The 21,022-nt window shown below is 39.5% G+C and overlaps 1 protein-coding gene across 2 annotated transcripts in view; it reads left to right on the top strand.

Annotated features, from left to right (window-relative positions):
• THSD7B (thrombospondin type 1 domain containing 7B) overlaps positions 1-21,022 on the top strand; it is a 336,705-nt gene that overhangs the window by 195,420 nt on the left and 120,263 nt on the right. For both annotated transcript variants that reach the window (XM_064451039.1, XM_064451040.1), the window contains exons 12-13: positions 4,202-4,334; positions 5,389-5,492. In XM_064451039.1, the coding sequence (XP_064307109.1) occupies positions 4,202-4,334; positions 5,389-5,492 (237 nt within the window). The remainder of the gene's footprint in view (positions 1-4,201; positions 4,335-5,388; positions 5,493-21,022) is intronic.

The following is a 21,022-nucleotide window of genomic DNA, read 5'->3' as shown; positions in this document are numbered from 1 at the left end:
GGCATTTGGACAATGCCCGTAATAACAGGCGTTAACTTTTGGTCAGGCCCTTGGACCAGATGATCGTTGTAGGTCCCTTCCAACTGAAATATCCTATTCTACAAAAGCTGGACCAGCTCTTTTGTCAAGATACAGCAGACTTTACAGTAGTGAGCAAGGACTTTGTCCCTCATCTGACAATGCTGATCTACCTTTTCAAGCCCTGGGCAGGGTACCAGGGAAGCCATGGGGAACAAACGCAGAGGAAGCAAAGATACAAGTGCAAGGGAGGAATGAGAAGAGTGGATTGATAGAAGGAGTTGTATGTGTCTGTAAGGACAGGAGATTGGTGAGACAGGGAGGTGGGAGTGCAAGCAGAGGTAAGGCATCCCGAAAATTCTCAAACAGCATTATCTGAGTTGCAAAGTCAAGGACACAGAAGTTAAGATTCTCTTGAGATCCTGAGGTGTGATTTTTTCAGGAGGGCAAGCAGTCGTAGCCATGCTTGAAATCAGCTGAAGTTCGGCTTTGAAAGGACAGTCCTACATAATGCTAATACTCTGGAAAATCAGACTATAGCAATTTTAAATGAGATATAAAAGTTATGTTCATTAACATTTGTAAGGAATGCTGTAGAAAAGCCAATGAGGAAATTCAATTTTGAAAATGGGGTTTGAGTAATGTGCAATAAATGTTGAGGATAATTTAGTTTCTTGAGGTGAAGAAAATTACCGTGGGAAGCTCATTTAGATTTGGTACTGATTAATAGGAAGGAAATGGCTAAGATTCTAATGGTGGTAGATAATTTGAATGAAAATCATCACAAAGTGATAGAGTTCATGATTCTTAGAAGGGAAGGATGGCAATATCAGCAAGACATTTTAAAAAAAGCTAGACTTCAACAAACTCAGGGGAGTTGGTAACTACACCTCTTGGGACATGTTCTATGCAAATGGGAGTGTAGAAGACCTGGAAGCTACCACGAACAACTGTACAAAGGGCTGAAGCCCAACTGGACTCTACTTTCTATTCTGAAACTATTACAAGAGCAAGTCAGTAGCACAGGCGAGCAAGGTGCGTGTAGGTCTGTATACGACCTGCATGCTCAAGCTTCACACCATGAAGAGAAAACATCGCACACAGCTAGCATTGCCCTGTTTTTAGCTTTTCTCATCAACAGTGTTGTTCAGAATCTTGTTTCCTTTCTGATTGTCAAATTGTTTCAGAAAAATTAGAAACAATCATGAAACTGAAGGTGAATTTAAAAATATAGTATAGAATTCAATACTGCAAGTTAAGCTATAGGAGGGTATTAGATAACAAGAATTATATAGATGGATTGGAAGTAAGGGGAAGCTGAATGAAATATTTGTCTGTTACTTACTGAGAAACAAGAGAAATGCAACACAGGGAATGTGTTTCCTGTCTGCAGCCAGGAGAGGAGTGGACTAAAGAATAAGTATTTCAATAAAGTAGAAGTTCCCCTGTCAATGGGGCTGTGTGAATAGAGAAGGAAGTAATAAAGTAACACCAGAGCATCTAGTGACTCTTCTGGGTGAGGAATTGATAAGTCCTAAGGAACTAACTAAAACTCAGTAATACCAACACAAACCACACCAACCATCCAATCAACACCTTCCCCCCCAACAGAAAGGTCAATCAAATTGTAGATTACTCATCCTAACTTTGTTATGTAGAAAAACACTAGAACAAGTTATTACTCAACATATAAACATTTCAAGAATCAGATTCTGATAAGCTGGCCAGTATGGATTTATTGAGAACAAATAGTGCCCAATAAATTTAATATCTTTTTTTTTTGACAGCATAGCTACTCTAATTAAGGGAAGTGGTAGATTTTTGGCACATTAAACTTTTATCAGGAAGCTGAGGAAGAGTGACTTGAATTAAATCACTGTTAAATGGGTACTCAGCTGCTTGAAAAATTTCACAGTGGATATCACTGTAAAAAGAGTCTGTCTCTGTCTTCTTTAATGCCTGCCATCAGGTGTCGATAGACATTGATAAGATCTCGTGAGCCTTCTCCTCTTCAGGCTGAAGAGTCTCGGCTTTCTTGGTCTCTTCTTGTGTGTCAAATGCTCCAGTCCCTAACTAGTCTTTGTGGCTGTTCACTGGACTTACTCTAGTATGCCTATGTCCTCCTTCTCCTGGGGAGTCCAGAACTGGACATGCCACCCAGATGTCTCACCAGTGCTGATGAGAGGGAAAGGATCCCTCGGCCTGCTGGTGATGCTCTTCCAATGCAGCCCAGGATGCCATGGCCCTTCTTTGCTGCAAGGGCGCACTGCTGCCTCATGGTCAACTTGTCCATCATGAATCCCATGTCCTTCTCTGCAAAGCTGCTTCGGCTTATAGATGTCCACTATTGATCATCAAACTGGAACATGAGCCAAGGAGAGTCCTACAAAAAACTCTTGTCCCAATTCTATGTGATATTTGTCTGAACAGCTTGTGTGCTTGCATTAATAACATCAGTGGATGGTGCAGAGTTGAAAAAGGTAGCAAACATAATAGGCAATATATTAAGTCATATTGAAATCACTGAGAAATTTCTCAAAATATGGCTTGAGAAGGAAAAATCAATTGTACAAAGACAGAACGAGAAGTAAAGACCTCAATACTGTCTCAGGCACTTCTGGAGATACAACGGACTACAAAATTAATTGAAGTCAACCATTTGAAATGCTAAAACTCATATTGGGCTTGTAAAACACCAAAGGTGTTACTGTACTGTGGACTGGTGAGCCTGCGGGTGGGATTCCTTGTGTGCCGTATTGTAAGAAAGTGAGTAATGAGAGATGATTAAATAGGATCTATGAAGAACTGTGTTTTCTTAATTTAGAGAGGGGAAGACTTAACCAGGATACAAGCCCTTATGATGTCATAAAGGCAGACAGTAGGGATAAAATATTTTGTTTGTTCAGTGCACAGAGAGAAAGAAGGTTTAGCTTAATTACAGGAGCGATGATTTTGGTGAGATTTTAAGAAAAGACTGTGAGGCTTTACAAGTGCTGAATCAGGCAGCTGAAGGGAGACTGTAGGAAGCTGTAGAACTGGCTCAGGTAGTGGCTGTTAAAGAAGCAGGAGGGGGATCCTGCCTCAAGGTAGCAGCTGGGGTGAGCAACCTCCTGTCAGGTCCGAAGACCCTTTGGGGTGATCTCACAGTGATAGTACGTGTGTGAGTGAATGCTTTTATAACTTGGTATTTTTATAGGCAACCATTTTTATTGGATCTGTACTTGTACTTTGTGTTCATGGGGTGACTTTTCCTAAGTTTTCCTTCTAATGCACTGTGACTTTGCTACTGCAGCCCTGGCCTTATCTTGAGCTGGAAAAATAATACTTGTCTAAGTGGACTAATTTATACACCGCTTTCCTATCTTGGACAAATCTGAAGAAGTCCACTATTGAAAGACTTTTGCCTGGTCTGGAATCCTTTATGGACTTCTGTTGATATGCCTTCTCAGTTTTTTAGCATCTGTTTTTGAAATGTGAGTACAGTACCCAAAGAAGGATTAATGCCATACACAGCAGTTAAATCAGGTCTCAGTTTGTACTTACCACTTTTGCAGCCAAGGATTGGGTTTATTTTACCTATAGAGATATATAGATAAATCTTATCGTTGTCTTTCATGCTGCATTCTGTACTGTAGATTTTGTGAACTGTGTTTCCAGATCGACTGATCTTGCATTGACTCTGGTTAAGTAGAGAGTTAGCCTCTGTTGGTTCCAATGGTTTTCCTATCAGGAAGTTATCTATAATTTCTAGACCCAAAAAGATAGATTACTGGTAGTAATCTGAGACCACCTGAATGTGTTTTCAGAAACAAAATATTCCATTATGACAGTTTGGGTTTTGACTTTTTATTCTTTTCTCCTGTTCAGGTGTTTAAGTATTTGCTCACACTTACTTTCTTGTCTGAATTGTTATTCTGTTAAATAGATGTTTTTTGATGCATCTCTTAGGCTGTTGATTTATCAACCTTCCAGGGGCTGTTCTGCTGAATTACTGGTAATTTTAAAGCAAGTAATGGTGCCTTCGATCCAACGTACCATTCCCTGACTTCTTTAGGTAGTGCCAGAGTGCTCATGAATTCAAAATATAAATCAAATGCAAAGCATGTTTTTAACCAAGGTGGCTAGATCACTAACTCAGGGTGCCAACTGTGTCTGGAAGGCAATTTTTGTCTTTGTTTTACAGGCAATGCCACTGCAGTTAAGCAGTCCCGGTATAGGATTATCGTTCAGGATGCTGCCAATGGGGGACAGGCATGCCCGGACACCTTGTATGAGGAAAGAGAATGTGAAGATATTCCCATCTGTCCAGTGTATAGGTAAAAAGTGTTAGCTTGGAATCAGTCTCTTGCTAGTGGGTTTCCACTTCTCCAGAAATCACTTGATTGTCCTGCACAGTTTTCACCAGAAAACGAAATAAAACTGGAAAATGCGGAGTTATAAACAAATAACAATGTGTGAACCACAAACCTTGCAAAATGTGTAGAAGTAGATTTCAAATTGGAGATTTCAGTAGATCTGGCATCATCAGAACAAGAACCAATAGACACAGCTCCTAGAAATGGTAACCTCAGTGTTTGATGTGTTTGAGGAAGCTATTACTGGGAACTCCCCCCTCAATGTACCTAAAAATCAACGTAAGCTATTTTGGGACCACAAGCATTCAACTGCCTTAGTCATAATTGTATGCTTATTGCAGAAACTCTTGTCTTTTCCCCTGTCTTTTCCTCCTTCCAGTGAATAATATGCACTTAAAAAAATTCTGATTAGACAAATAGTACAATAGGGCAATTACTCAGTGTTCTTCATTAAAATTCTGTGAGTCATCTGTTATACAATATTAATAAATAGAAAAGCATTATGTCTTTGTATATAAATCTTCAGCCTGCACATCCTGTAGGACATGGTCTCAGGGCAGAGCGGGGAGCTGAAGGCGGTGCCGCAGCAGGAGCCACACCACTGAGCTCTGCCTGGCTCCGGACCGCACAGCTGCTTTCTCGTGTTCTTGACTGACATGCATCCTGGCTTGGAAAGCAGATTGGGTACAGCACTAGTTGTGTGAGGATGGGCTTGCAGCAGGAGAGCCTGATTTCAAAGCCCACTGAAGACGTTTCCTGTGTATTTTCATGTGACTTTGAATCGTGCCCTACAAAAATGAGAAAGGGAAACATGGTTGGAGGGTGATATGGCTTTCTAGAAGGTGAACTTTGCATCTGAATTCCAGTTCACAGAGCTTGTTTGAGGAGTAATTACAGCTTTTTGACTCTGTTTTTCCTTACGTCTCCACAGTATATCATCATTTGTAACTGAATTTTTTGCCTGGACATGTTTTCCAGTTTTAAGCACTGAATTGTTAACCATTTCCTCTCACAGGTGGAAGACACACCAGTGGAGTCACTGTGTGCTGGTGCCGCATTGGGTGACACAGGGTGTGCTGGGACATAGTGAGGCGTGTGGACATGGTTTGCGGTCAAGGGGTAAGCTTTCTCCATCCAGCCTCCAAATATTTCAGGTGTTGGAGGGTGACTTTCCAGTAGGGTCTTTACTCTTTTATGGTAGCTAATTTGGAACCTTGAAGTGTTTTGGGAAGTGGAGCCATTGTACAGTTTTGCTGCGGTGCTGGATGTTAAAGTACCAGTAGCATGATAGTATGCTTGCAGCATAGGAGGGGATGTATGCTGGGCATTGAGGTATCTTTAAAGTAACCTGCTCCTCTGCCTAAAGATGAAGCATGTGGGCTTTAAAAGAGCTATCTATCTATAGATGTCTATGAAGTAATCCATTCTTGGTGCTAAAAGTGGAAAGGATATTTTCTTGTGATTTCACATTTTACTAACAATTTCCCTGAGTCCTGATTTTCATTAAGACTATTAGAGAAGTTCAGCGTGGGTAAAGGCTTTGGGCTTCTGCCCTTGGCATGATTAAGCACTTGGAAAATACAGTGATCCCTTTGTCTGAATAAAGGTGCTGAGAAGAATTTTCACTATTCAGAGTATGTGATCAGAGTCTGTAGTGGTTCCTGCAGATGGCTGGAGATTTGGCTGTTATCAGTCTCCTGGGAAATCTAATGAAACCTTTAACAAAAGGTTATTTTTATTGAAAAAAAAATACTATACAGGTACGCTAACTGAAGAAACTTGACATAATAATTTACTCCTTCACAAGGGTGGAAACTGTTCTTTAAAGAGGAAGTGAATTTCTTACATAATCTGGAAACAAAGGGAAAGAAAGAAAAGCCCTGCCAGTATGTGGGCTGTATCTGAAAGAAGAAATGCATTTTAAACTAAAGCTCAAAGGAGTAAATATCTTTAACTAGGTTTTGACCACAAGCCTTTCCGCAAGGTTTTCAGAGACGTCTGTAAATTGAGGTGTCCTAAAATGTATTCCTCAATCTCATGTGAGGGGAAGGTAATCTTTATGCTCCAGTAGGTGCATGAACTTTGTATTAATCTTACTCTGACAGAATTTGAAGTATAACAGAAGAGTATCACACTTATTTTTGCTCTGTGGAGACTAGTCCAACAATTACATAGGCTATGTGCTGTTCGGGGGTAATCATGGGAAAGGAGTCCCATAGCCTGGTGGGTTTAAGCAAAATTTATTTCAGTGCTATGTGCAGTTTTTGTAATTAACTGTGGTTTTTGTAATGGCTTTGGTTTTCATAAGTACATGTAGTGATAGAACCAATCTGCTAGGTATTACTGAGGATGAGTGAGGTTTCAGGAAAATGAGTTCTCAGGTGAAACTCGTGCAAGAAGATTTTCAAGATGTTTCCTACAAACAAGGGGAGGGATCTCTGTGGAGAAGGCAGCTGAAACCAAGCTGCTAACTCTGACCTTACTGCTTCCAAAAAAGAAGCTGCTAGATTTTCAGTGATTCTGTATCTTACCTAAAGAAGTGTTTAGTAAGGGAAACTTTCATAAAGCTGCTGTTAATACCCCCACCTTGGTGCTATGTGAGCTCTTCAAGAGGAGCTAGCATGTGTGAAGAGGTGCTGTGTCACCATATTGTCAGGGAGTAGCCATTTAGCCAAGGGTTGCTTTTGCTTACGTGCCTTGCCGGGTCTTTTCAGCTTGTAGACCTTGACACTGGAGGACTTCTGATCCTCTCATTCTTCACCATGAAGAAGGTCTTTGGAGATATTTTTGAAAAAAAAAAACGTGTGAGGTGAGGCTGGGGGTTTGGGTTTGTTCAGCCTGGAAAAGTGTCTAATGGGAGTGGAGTTCACAGAGAAGATGGAGCCATACTCTTCCCAGACATGTACAGTCATAGGCTGTAGTGAGGGAAGTTCCCAGATTGCCCTGAGAGACTGTGGATTCCTTGGAGATACTGAAAAATTAACTGAATAAGGTCTTGAGCAGCCCTTTCTAACTTTGAGGTCAGTCACACTTAGAGCAGGCATTGGATCTTCAGGCATCCCTTCTGTTCTGAATTGTATTGTACGATTCTGTGAGTCTGTGGGTCGTTTCTGGGGAATCTGTGCCATCAGCGGAAGAATGCCAGGTATTATAAATAGATGCTTTCCTGCAATGTTCAGGCATCCTACAAACAAGTTTGCATTCAAGGTGTCGCCACCACTCCACACAGTAATTGGCTTGCATAATGTGTCAGCGTCTTTAGCCAGTAAGTGCTTATTCTCCAAAGAGTATTTATATGAATTTGCCCAGTTTATTTTTTACCATGTAACAGCAATTACCCTTTCACCACTGAAGATAATCAGTCTTGGTGTTCCTTCGAGCATCCATTTTTAGATTTTTTTTTTTCTTTTGCTGTCTATATTCTGACTGTCATGTAAATAAGATTCCAGTTTTCAGTGACTATTGTATCTAACCAATTATATAAGAGCATTGAATTAATATAAATTATTGCTAGGGAAAGGAAGCGTATGTTTATGTGTACCTATTTAGAACAATGACTGTGCTGAAGGAAGATGAAGTCTGAAATGACTTTCAAGGTCCATTCTTTCTCTAGGCTAGATTCTGAGATAGATACTTAGAGGTCTTGTTCCATAAGTGTTTCCCCTGAAATTGCGTGTAAATGTACTATGTAAAATGCAGAAGATATCAGAATTTGTCTCTGAATAATAAGCAGAATAGCCAGAGATGACGGCTGTCTGATGATGCAGTTTTCACAGCTTTATCTTGGAATAATATTATACTAATTACAACAGCCTTTGATTTCGTGTATCAGCTTCAGTGGACTAACTCATTCAGAAAACAATCATGCAGGTAAGAGAAAGGTAGCGTTTAGAGCTAAGAAATATAGTTGTTATTTAAACTTCATTAAGGCATGATTTGCAAAATGCCCCTGAGATAGGGCACTTGAGAGTAAAACAGGGTGGGGATGTTACTGGTGTTTGACAGTGACATAGACAACATTTCTAACAGTAAATGAAGAGCTTTACAAGCTTTTCTATTGCTATATAGCTGTCATTTTCCTCGACAAGTGACTAATTTACTAGGAGGTGTCAAGACTGTGAGAAAATTGCTTCTGCTTTGGATGCCCTTCAGTGACTTTACTGTTCTCTGATGTTTGTGATGGAGGATCCTTCAGAAATGACCTCTCCCTTCAGTGCTGACATGAGCGGCCACCTTAGACATTTACATTTTGGGGGGAAAAATGTGTTGCTCATTACAAGGGATTCTTAAGGTTTAATTAGTGGATGGAAAGCCTGTTTTAAGCAAGTGTCTTTGAAGGCTGCTTCAAAAGCCATTGATAAAGTAAATAAACACGTATTAAAGACCAGACTGATGTAATGAGAGTCGGCTTTAAAAAACAGTCTTGGAAATAAACTGACAACATGGTTATGAAAAAAGTAGTTACTTTCCAAAAGCAAGGAGAAGCTGCAGCAATGGAACATGTCATGTCTTATTTCTCCTGCTACTTTGTAACTGTGAGTCATTTGGGGGATTTGACCATATCTCCCCGTATTAATAAGACAGTAAGTCCATCTCAGAGCTGTAGCTCCCCATCACAAGAACACAGAAATGCTGTGACCCAGAGCAACAAATATTCTTAGAGAATAATTTATTGATTTATGTACAGGAAAACAACAACAAACCCACCAATGCAGTAACAAGAAACTACTCTCTGCTTTGGAGAAGCGCAGTCTCCCTGGCGCGCCTGAGGTCACGGGATGGATCGATACTGGATAGCCTCATTGTGCATTTCAGTAGAATATATTTTTTGGTATGCTCTTCTGTCAGGCCACGTATGATGTATTTCTTTCCTTCTTTAACTGGGTTGTAAATTCACACCACGTGGATTTTGCTAAGATGGTTGGTGTTAAATATAATCCGTTTCAGTTGAAAAGTTGATGTATGAATTGACAGTGAAAAAGTAGAATGCAGGCAGCACCGGACTTAAGCAATTTAAGATTCCTGTCTCCTTCAATGCAGGTTTCTGGCTCTTGCTCTGGAGCTTCCTGATAGCTGTAGTGATATTGCAGACAAGACTCGTTTTAGACTGCGATGCAGATCAAAAACTTATCATTATGAGAACAAAAATTGTAACAATCTGCTATCTAAGTTTTCTGAGTGTGTCTAAATGCAGTGATTGGTCCAGTAAAATCTAATGTAAAATGTAGGCAAAACTGTGATTGCAAACATAATCTATAATAAGTTAGTGACTAAGTTAACGTGTTCCACAGTAAGCAAGGTGAAAGGATGAATTTTGATATTACCTGTTAACATTGCATCTACAAAGATATTTCAAACAGGCATCCTTTAGCTGTATTATCTGGTGTATTATCAATCTGTAACACAGTAATGGCCATATACATTACTGTGGTTTCTGCTGAAATTATTTTATGGTAACCTATTTATAATGAGATGTGCCATCAAAAAAGCATCAGTGTTACCATGATTTTTGTTCATAAGATAGTCACTCAACAGTTCTTATTCCCTGTTTTGTAGGTAGTTAATATAACTGCTGATTAGCTAAATTAACAGATGCATTCGCTGTGATTTGAGTTGCAGAATGCTTTTGCACAGAATTACCAATTTCAGGAGGTACATATTAGAATCCTTTTATAACTTACAGGCTAGAGGCGATGTGGTGACCTAAAGTTTACAATTAATACATTTATGACAGTGAATGTGGTGAAGACACGAACTGCTTCAGTTAGGTGGTGATATTTTATGAGCAGTACTTTGTGGTGCAGTCCTGTGTATAAATCTGTCCAGCTGGTAACACCTTACATTACCTATCAGCAGCAGCTCCCTCCGTTATTAGCTTTGCCTGGTAGGACACTGGCAACTTGAGCCTTATTCTGAGTGATGCTGGGGGTTCATTAGGTTTGTCAGTGTTTTTTCTGATGATGCTGGTCTAGGGACCCACTGGTAATGGGTGGTTGTGGGGACACAAGTAGGAGCACAGTGAGCTGAACTTGAGTGGTCCCAGCCAGCATCACTGTCTGGAAGATGGTAGCATTAGTAGCAAATAGTAGAGGGAAGAATAATTACTAGGGTAAGGACAGGTGCAGATTCTTGCTTGTGATATGTTTGAAAGGAAAGTTTGTGAAGCGAAGTCTGTCTAGGATGGGGATTGCGGTTCGCAGGGTGGCCCTTCCAGGATGGAGAGTCTCGGCCTGTTGTCAGCCACGTCTGCCCAGGGCTTCGCCAACACTTTACAGATGTAGCAGCTCTAAATCATATTGCAAATTGATAAAGTACGTGTTATCTGTATTGTTATTTTCTTGTCACTGATAATGCAATTTTTAGCTTATAAACACGTGCAGAGTAATTAGGTAATAAGAAACAACCAAACCAGAATTGATTTGCTATTATTTGTTCTTGGTAATTTGATTTCTTCCCTTGACAAGGCAGTGGGCCGGAGGTTAGGCAATAAAGTAAGTGGAAAGCAGCACAGATAATGTTCTCTTGACTTTAGGAAGGCATTGAGTCCAGCCCAACATGACAGTTTCCCATGTGCAATAAGAAAGTATGACCTAGAGAAATGCAGGGTGAGAGGTGACTGTGCAACTTGTTGAAAAAACACAGTCAAAGCTCTATTATCAGTTGTTTGTTGTCAACTGGGAATGCCATTTCAGATGGCTTCCCATGGGGCATGCGTACTCTTCAGTATTTTCACTGACAGTGTATATAATGAAATACAGAGTCCATCTATAACACATCTGGGTATTTGCAAATTGTGAGTACTTTGAAGGGTGGGCCAAAAATACAATTTGGATAGGTTTGAGCATGCTCTGAAATCAGAAGAGTGAAATTTTCATTAAAGAAAAAACCGTGCAGCACTCATGCTATGTGTAATGATGGGTCGTGGTATTGAAGAGGTAAGTCTGGAATTAAGAGTTATGGGCTATGTGTTAGCAGCATTATACTGTTGTAAAAAATGTACATCATAAAAACTTGTACTTTACCTTTTTCTTCTGATCTCCAAGTTCCTGAAATTTATTCTTCTGCTTCCTAAAACAGAACATTTTTAATACGTAATCCTCCCTTTTATTTTTGTTCCATAACACTTTCTGCCACTGTAAATAATGACAAAAAATTAAGGTCAAATAAAAATGTCAAAACTGTCTCATGAGTCATTCCAATTCCTGGTTTGCCCACAAATTCAGAATAGATTAGGAATCCTTTTTCAAAATACCCAGATTTCATTAACAGAAACAAATAAGGTATTTAGGAGTCTAAGCTCTGGCGAATATCAGTGAACAAATTAAAATCTCTTGAACTTAACGGAAGTTTACCCTTGATTTTAGTTTTAAATCTTATCTTCAGTCTTGGTGAACTGTGTATATCTGCGCACGTGAGTTTGTAATTTGAGATTTTTATCACTGCAGTATGAATGTTTTGTTAAATGAGTCTGGATTGTTTGTATCTAATTTCTATCAGTTTACCTATAGGCTTTGATCTTTAAATTGTTTCCCAAAGCCTGAGTTTAACTGGGGATTTGATAGTAGATTAGCTTAATGAAAAAAAATGTGTGACACTGTTCCACAAAGAGGAAAACAAGGTAAAATTAAGGAGGAGGAGACAAAAGTACAATACTAATGTCATATATGCATGTATGCATTCTTAGCCTTTCCTGCACCAGGGGAACAAGGAAGGTATCCTCTCCCAGACAGGTTTTCTGTGGGATTTATTTCAGTTTTGGAACATTAGAATTGGCCGGGAGCAGGAGGAGAGGGGAAGGGACAGATGAGGCTATGTGAGATGTGATGGATCAATCTCTCTGAGCATTTCGTGGCTGCCTTTGAGATTCCTGCAGTTTAATTTATGAGAAATAAAATCACCTGCTTGTATACAAATCATCCTGAGCCAATTTCATAAAACCTGGCGGCGTAGCAGAGTTGTCTATGTAAATATGTGCATGGCTATACTGGAGTCTGCAGCTAGGTACTGGTTTGGGGAATGGAAATTCGTCCTTGTATTGTATTACATCCCACTGATCTCCAGGTAATGTGTTCCTGTAGACCAATTTTTCTTCCCTTGGGTCTTAGTTGATAGGACAAGGGGAAGAAAGATTGATACTGATTTTCCAGTGACAGTTCGTTCACAAAAGAGTGATGGTGGACTACCCTCCTTTTTTTTCATGGGAAATGTCAGCAGGCATCACAAGATGCTTAAAACAGTGCTACTATATTTCAGTCTGGGTCCGGCCTGACTTCCACCTCAGGTATAGCTTCTGTAAGAGTATTTCACAGGCAGTAGGAGAATTGGCATGACACTACTTTATAGACGCTAACTAATAGCAAGAGAGACTCCAACTCATTTCTGTCACTGTAGCCTTATGCCAACAACATAAAAATTGAAGAGACTCTTAGAGAATTTGTCCTGACAGCAATCTGCAGTGCAACGTTTTATCCAAAGGCAACTCAGTAATCTGTAGACTTTCTGTAAAATAAAGATGATGAAGACTGCTTCAGATAAATTACTTATATTCAATTTCCTTCAAAGACAGGATAGTATATTCCATTCTGTAGAAGGAAATAAGCAGGTATTCTAGCTTAACTATATGCTGTTCCTATTTGATACATAAAACAAATATCAGGATCTTAGTACCACATGCAGCATTTGTTTTCTGGGTGTGGGGGGGAAGACTTGATCAAGTCTTTTGAAGCCAGAAGGCATAAACACTGAAAATGTACACTAGAAGCATGTACCAATAGAGGGATTGTTGAAAGATCAAAATAATGAGAAGTAAAGCAGAGGAACATCAAAGCTTTCCAGGCTATGTATTTCTGCCTTGATTAGGAGGAAGGAGGGAAGAAGGGGGGAAAGAAGGTTTTAGATCAATAGCAAATGGCCTGATCATCTCAAAGTCAAAGGCAGCACCATCCAAATGTGTACAATTTACAGGAATTGCTAGAGCATCTCAATCATAAAAGTCCCAAATGATCTGACAGTACTCATACCATATTTAACAGGTACACAGAGACAGTTGAGATCATCTTATCTGAAGGAAACTCCTTTTTAAATGTAAGGGTAGACAGATTTTTATTTTGTCTTTCATCCCTCTGATTAAGTTCAGCTCTCTTTGGTCCTCCTAAGATTTCTTTCATCTAGTGTGTAGTCTGTATGATCTAAGCAACTATCGTTGGTCAGAGTCGGTTTTGGGGTCCTTTTTTAAATGATGGATTGTCATTAAACAGAGTATAATAGATGAAAGAGGTCCAAGGAGAACCAAACTGTGCTGAGACTTACTCAGGAGGATGAAAGACATAATGAGAAACATAATGAAGAGCAATCTCTCCCTAAAACTGGAGACAGGCCCTTACAATTATGACTTGTTTTTAGCACCAGCTTCCAGCAATTTAAAATCCGAGTTATGAACAGTTGATTCAGACTTTTCGTAGAAATCTGAGAAATGTTTGTTATGTGAACAGTAGGCCTGGGTGGTCATGCTTCATGGTTTGCAGGAAGGATGTTATAAATGGTAACATTAATTGTTTCTGTGGCCACAGGTGGGTTGTAATTAGACCCGATCACACAGCCTCATGTGCTCTGTATCAGAAATACCGGAGCCATTTCATCCTAAAATGGTGTTTTGTTAACTTAGAACCTGGAACATGAGGGTTTATAATCCTTAATATTTTATATGCTCTCAGATAACTGTCACTGTAACTAGTTATAAAAATACCTGATTTTCTTCATGTTCTTCCTAACCTTTTGGCCTCTGCCTCTGTTTGGCATACCTCAGTTCTATGGGTTAGCCCTGCAGTGAGTAACCTGTTTTAATTTTTTGATGATTTTCAATTTAATTGAAACATCCTTTGTTCTTAAGGCATTTGAGTCCTGTTTAGTTTCCTTTTTGTTTGCTATTTTATGTAACACTTTCTTGTCCCTCTTGTTCACCTCTCCATGTTGCAGGCAGTCCCATTCAGTACTGATTTAGATCTACCTTTGCTTTTATAAAATTTTAATTTCTTCCTTGTCACAGTTGTGCTGTTTACAAATCCAAAGATAATTCATGCCAAAGCTGCTGTGGTTCATAGGGAAATTGTTACAAATTTATCTGAGCAGAGCAGGATAAGATCCAGGGTGTCTGGAAAATGACCTTAAGGGGAACCTTTATTCAAATGAACAGTTCAAATGGGAAGCCTTGAAGCATGAACAGGTTGCCCAAAGAGGTGGTGGATGCCCCATCCCTAGAAACTTTCAAGATCAGGCTGGACGGGGCTCTAAGCAACCTGATCTAGTTGGAGATGTCCCTGCTCACTGCAGGGGGTTGGACTAGATGAGCTCTGAAGGTCCCTTCCAAACCCTTCTATGAATCTATGATGACCAAAAATAAGCAAGCTTATTATTATTAAAATAAGCAAGCTTATTAATAAGCTTTTATACTATTAGTTGTTGGGAAAGCATCAGAGATGATATTCTCTAAATCTTTGCCAGAATAACTTCTTCCTTGATCATAATGATATCAGCCAAGTGGTATACCAAATTCTGAGAAACTCCAGAGATGTTAACTGGAAGGATAAAGACCAGTCATTTACTCTTATAGTACAATAGTACCAAAGGAACTTAGTTTGATATTTATTTTACGTAGCTGAAGAAATGGGTGGTTCTAGGTTGAAATGCTGATCCTGCTTAAGTCAATGAAATATTAAGGGACTCTGTCAGTTCTTTGGAACACTGTCCCCCCAAAAAAAGCCTCCAACAAACAACGAAAACCAACTGTTGCTGAAAGGAGAAAGGGAGATGTTGAAAGGAACGCAGGATTTGATTTATAGCAGATACTGTTCACTGTCAGACTGCTAAAGTTTGGCCTGCCTGGGGAATTTCCTTCAGAGGAGCTTGGTAAAACTTGTAGTTTGTGTTTTCCCTTATTCTGCATTAGAAACACTTCTTATTGGAAATTATTGAGTCAGGTTTCTTTGAATAATTAAGCATTAATACTCTGCATGAATATTAGCATCCTAAATGGCAGAGCTCATCAGCATGGCTTACTGTAAATCTTCAGGCAGAAGATTTGTTAAATGTGACATGCGACAAAGGTGCAAAAGGAATCCTGATGTCATGTTCGTTGAATCTGAATTTGTGTATTTATGTTACCCCAATAGCTTTATGTCTCCCGTAGAGGTTTTAGACATGAGTTTTCAATTTCAAAATAAATTAATAACCTTGTCTCAAACTATCTTTCAAAATTCTCAACATCTTTCTTTCAAATGGGTGTGCTAAAGTGACAGTAGAGTAACTGGAAGTGACGGGGATACTTATGAAGTGCTTGCACTTCTGAGAGTACATTGGGTAACTGTGAAATGGTCAATATTGCATTTGCTTTACATGTCCAGCGGTGCTCTTTTCTGTTGGCTCCATTTCTAAATATGGTCAGAAATATTAAAAATACTGAGCAGAGTGTTTTTTGCACTTTTTAAAACAGTCCGACAATTGTAGCAGTAATACTTCCAAGCATTTTTCCTGTTGGAAACACCCCTTCTCCCCTTTCATTAACAGTATGGTCATTGATTTGCATCTCAGAAAACTCAGGAGAAGATTCCATCTATTTTATATTGTAATAAATCAAGAGAAACTTCATCCAAAAAATTGGAATTCCACTGGAATAAAATTACTACACAAGAAAAAGCTATCTCTATACTTTGATGGCAATAGATAGTAATGAAAAAACTGTCACCTTCTAACAAAGATTTTTCTAAAGTCAATTTTTTTTCCTAGCACCCCCTGGTTTTGCCTGGTGTGTGCATCATTTATTAAAGGTTTGCTGATATTGGCTTTGTGAAATAAGGAAAGTTTGGAATAATATATTCTGTTATTTGACAGAGTTTTCCCAAAATAGGATATTTTGTAATGTCAAATTTGGGTCTTGCATGTGAAGCCTTGTAGCAGATGTGACTTTTTACCACTTTCTGGTCAATTTTAACATCAGTACTATTGTTCCTTCTTGACAGTTCACTGAAGTTTTGGTCCTGCAATCATATATTTGTTCTCTTTGTTATGTGCCCCAAGGCGATTGAAATTCCTTTGAGTTATCTTTTTTCTACTGTTGGATATTAACTTTCTGCATCTTTGCTTATCCTGGTCTTTGTGTTGGCAAAAGAAATGCCTAAACTAGAGGTATGCAATATGGGTGAAATCTAACTGACCTATTAAAATGTAATAGGCTTGCCAAAGGCTGTTTACTTCAGCATTTGTTTAATTCAGGGGGAAGTAGACCAATACGTCATACAATCATAGAATTGTTAAGGTTGGAAAAGACCCTTAAGATCATCGAGTCCAACCGCTAACCTATCACTGCCAAGCCCACCACTAAACCATATCCTCAAGCACCACATCTGCCCTTCTTTTAAATACCTCCAGGGATGGAGACTCCACCACTTCCCTGGGCAGCCTGTTCCAATGCTTGACAACCCTTTCGGTGAAGAAGTTTTTCCTAATATCCAACCTAAACTTCCCCTGGCGCAGCTTGAGGCCATTTCCTCTCATCCTATCGCTTGTTACTCGGGAGACCAACCCCCACCTCACTACAGCCTCCTGTCAGGCAGTTGCAGAGAGCGAGAAGGTCTCCCCTCAGCCTCCTCTTCTCCAGGCTAAACCCCTCCAGCTCCCTCAGCTGCTTCTCATAACACTTGTTCTCTAGACGCTTCACCAGCTCCATTGCCCTTCTCTGGACACGCTCCAGCACCTCAATGTCCTTCTTGTAGTGAGGAGCCCAAAACCTCAGGGGGGATGTATGACGTGAGAGGGCAGCACTCCCAGCCACTGCTGTGTGATAGGAATATACGGGCTTCTACAACCTCTGCCCTTGCTGACCACTAACTTTGCTGCTGGCTTATTCCTCATGCTCTGGGAGGACATTTTAGTAATATTTGAATAAATCAAGCCAAAATTGGTCTGCAGAACTGAGCAGCTACATGCAGTCGTGAACTCTTGAGTTTGCAGGGTTTAGCTCTTCTGTTGCATTTTAACCCCCTGGAGCATGTGATGTGGTCATGGCAGATATCATTCGGCGCACATTGGGGAATTTGGGGGGCAAATCGGAGGCACTGTGTTTGTGAGAAGTTGCTTTGACCAGCAGGTGCTTTTTCAGTACCACTTTGCAAGGATCAGTTAGTGGAGCACATAAAAATCACTGCCTGCAAGATGGATGGGTTTTGTGTGGGCTACGTTGCTGGTGAAGTTCCATGTAAGCAAACCTCCAAACAAACAGGGAATACATTTGTGTTTTAAAATATATAGATATCTTCAGTGCCTAGTTTCATGGTGTATAAATTTTCATGTAATCTAAGCACATCTGCTCATAATAATTAACTTCTGTGGTGTATGAAAGGAAAAGCTACATCAGCTCTATGGAATGACGAGATGGATTGCTTTCTATCTGTTCATCATAATGATTAATTGTAGCATTTATAGGAAGATGGCTGCTTTTTATTCATTTTTGTTTTTAGATCATATATCTTCCCTTTTTTTTAAGCTTATTTAAATGTAAATACTCTGCAAATCCGGTATGAAAGCATAAACTTTCCAATTTTTAGTGCTTTGATGAGAAACAGGGCAAAATATGTCTCTGCTTAAGTTGTCTTATCTGAAGACTTTGAAAGATTCCTGCCTATCCTAGTGAGATGAATTTCATAGGTAAATGTAAATTTTAAAAGTAACCATGAAAGAAATTTAGAAGGATTATGGAATTTCATTTGACCCTGAGAGCTGGTGTTTCCAAGGGGCAAACCTAATAATAATGAGACGTATTAGCAATTTGCAGTTGGTCCCGAGGTTTTGCAAGTATTAAATATTTACGATGAGTCAAATAGTCATCTGATGTGTTTCCAGAAGTTAAATCCACTTAATTCTTGGGCTTCAGTTCAGTAAAATTTGGGTATGTGCTTTGTGGAATGTAAGCTTTCAGGTTTGCAGTAGAAGTGATGGATAGACAAGTACAGCTATCAATTAGCGCTGACCTGTCAAGTAGGTTGGTCAGGGAGCCCAAAGATCCTGTTGTATCTTCTCCCAGTGCACTCATCATCATCTTCCATTACTTGAAAACAAGTTAATTTGTGTTGTATAGACGGGGTCAGCCACAGGTTTTAATTGGTGTTGAATTTGCACAGTAAGAATGGTGGAAGCAAAAGAAATGACGTATGGAGAGCATTTATTGAACAAAAGTCTGAAACTCAGGTAAAGTTGCAGGAGGTGTGTACAGAATTTAGCCTACTATTTAAAAATCTTTCTGGGTTCCTCAAATTGTATTGATTAAATGATAAACAAAGTACTTTCTTGAAATCTCATGGTGACTGGCATAAACTCCCTGATTGAATTATACTGCAAACAGAACACTGTAGGGAAAATGTCTTTGCCAGTTACAGTTAAATCTTTTTTTTTTTAAGGGTTTCTTATTAAAAATTCCATCCCAGGATTTTCTCAGAAGATAAACTAGACTCAACAAAGAAGTTAATGCAAAAATAAGCTATTGCAATGGCATCAGTGAACAGATACAATAAGCAAATAGGCAATTTGCAGATAGAGAGTCAACATCCTATGAAATGTTTATAAAGGTAATATTTAAGATCTCATAAAATCTAATTGTATGCAGATACAATAACAGAACCAGTGGTGAATCAGGTCCGGAGAGAATCATAAAGCAAAAGGCTCTATTCTGTTTCAGAGGCTTCCTTTAGTGCTAAGCATACTAGATGTTTTTATGGCAACTCCACCCAATCTTTGCTTACCCAGTTACTCATGGTTAGAGTGCGCACATATGAATCAAACTGCTAAAGGCAAGTGCTTTTTGATTCAATATAATTTAATTATTAAGAAAGTAATTTGATTGTCATTTAGGATTCACGGTGCTGAACATTTTTAGGATTTTTGTCCTCAAGGAAACAAGCTATTCTTAAATGAGGGTACCGTTCTTCACTTTTTTCCCAGAGTCCATCAATCTATTACAGAAAGAAAGTTAATGCATTTAACTTTTTGTTGTTGTTGTTTTTTGTTTTCTTTTGTTAACTGTGGTGGTTGTTGTTATCTGCTGGATAATTATTTGTTCCAACATTTATGTGCAAATCAAAAGTAAGCTGATGGGCCTGTATTTCTGTACCCCTCATCTTAAATAAAAATAAATAGAGCTGTTTTAAGGATAGGCAGACTGTTTGCTGATAAGTTGCAGGTCCTTCATGGGGTTTCAGAGGTGCTTGTTTCTGACACATCAAGAGTGGTTTCTGTAAGTTTGATAGAGCCAGGATTCATTAGGATATCAATTTCAAAAGAGCTGGCTTATCCTTGACAGCTCTTTCCCTGAAAGAGGACCGCAAGGCCTGAGATCTTGCCTTTTCTTAACTGCTAATTGTAAAACTCCTGGGATTGCAGCTGATCTGCTCAGTGACTGGGTGGTGCAAACTTGAGCCGGTTTTTAGGGAGGTGGAGTGGGAGAGTGGAAAGTGTCCATTTTTTACCAAATTTGCAGAAGGATCCTTTGTTACCTTTAATGTCCATTGCGAATTCTAATTTTTGCATGCTTGTGCTGCGATCTTAAGGTAATCCTCAGGAACTTGACCTAGTTTCCACCTTTTTTTTGTTTGAGGGCAGTGAATAGCTTTTGTCTGAGCTTAGCTGATCTCATACTCCAGCTTATCCCTACCATGGTTGTGCCTGTTCCCTAATAGGAGAGCTTTCACTTTGCCAAATGTCTTTTTTCTGAACTGCAACTTTCTTCAATTTTCTTTTCCCTACCAGCCCAGCCTTCCAAGACACCTTACCTAGCTTTAACGCAAACGCATTTATATGAATGTATTAGTTCACCTGCCCATCCCAGCTGTGTAATTTAGTGGTCATTCTCTTTCAGCCTGCCCTCCACCCTGGTGTTCTCCATTGGTTCTTCCCAATGCCTTATGGTTTAGCTGAGCAGAGTTTATTCCACCCCCAACCCAACAGACCAAATTTTACCAAATTCACCAAAACAACCTACGAACAGGCTATACTTTCTGAGCTGTTCTGCGTTCCTGTAGCACCAGATGGCATGGTGTGGGTGGTGCCCTCCTACTTTTTCACAAGCTCACCTCATTTGAGGTCCTTTTCCCAGCATAGCACACTTCCCTTTTAGCCATCGGCTGGGCATTCAGTAGGTCAGTTGTGGTCTATAGACTAGCCCAGAGAGTGAAAATGTCTATAACTTGTAGATGAAATAAAACATGTCGCCTATATTTGCATGTCCTTCCAGAAGAGCTGTACACCTTTATGTTACTGTTTCAGTCACGTGGATTCACCTGTTAAATATTGGCTACGGCAGTGTTTTACTCAAAAAATATATGTTAATGTGATAACTGTGTAAACCTTTTCAGTCTGTATTTTAAGGCTTTGTTGATTAAATATAGCCTTATTGTGAAACCTCAGTTATCTTAGCTGAAGTACAATGTAAAGATGATGAAGCAGCCGTCACGGCTCAGGAGAAGGATAGGGGTGCATCATTGGGCACTGCAGGAGGCAGTGGGACAAGGTACGTTAGGCAGCCTTCTGGTGGGGGAGAAAAATCAGGTCCCATTTCTTTATTTGCTTATGTAAGTTACTCTGAAAAGAATAGTGTAATATTGATA

Source organism: Phalacrocorax carbo, chromosome 5, assembly GCF_963921805.1.
Source record: "Phalacrocorax carbo chromosome 5, bPhaCar2.1, whole genome shotgun sequence".
Classification (NCBI taxonomy): domain Eukaryota; kingdom Metazoa; phylum Chordata; class Aves; order Suliformes; family Phalacrocoracidae; genus Phalacrocorax; species Phalacrocorax carbo.
The sequence above is the reverse complement of the archived record's forward strand: the minus strand, read 5'-3'. Positions and strand labels throughout refer to the sequence as shown.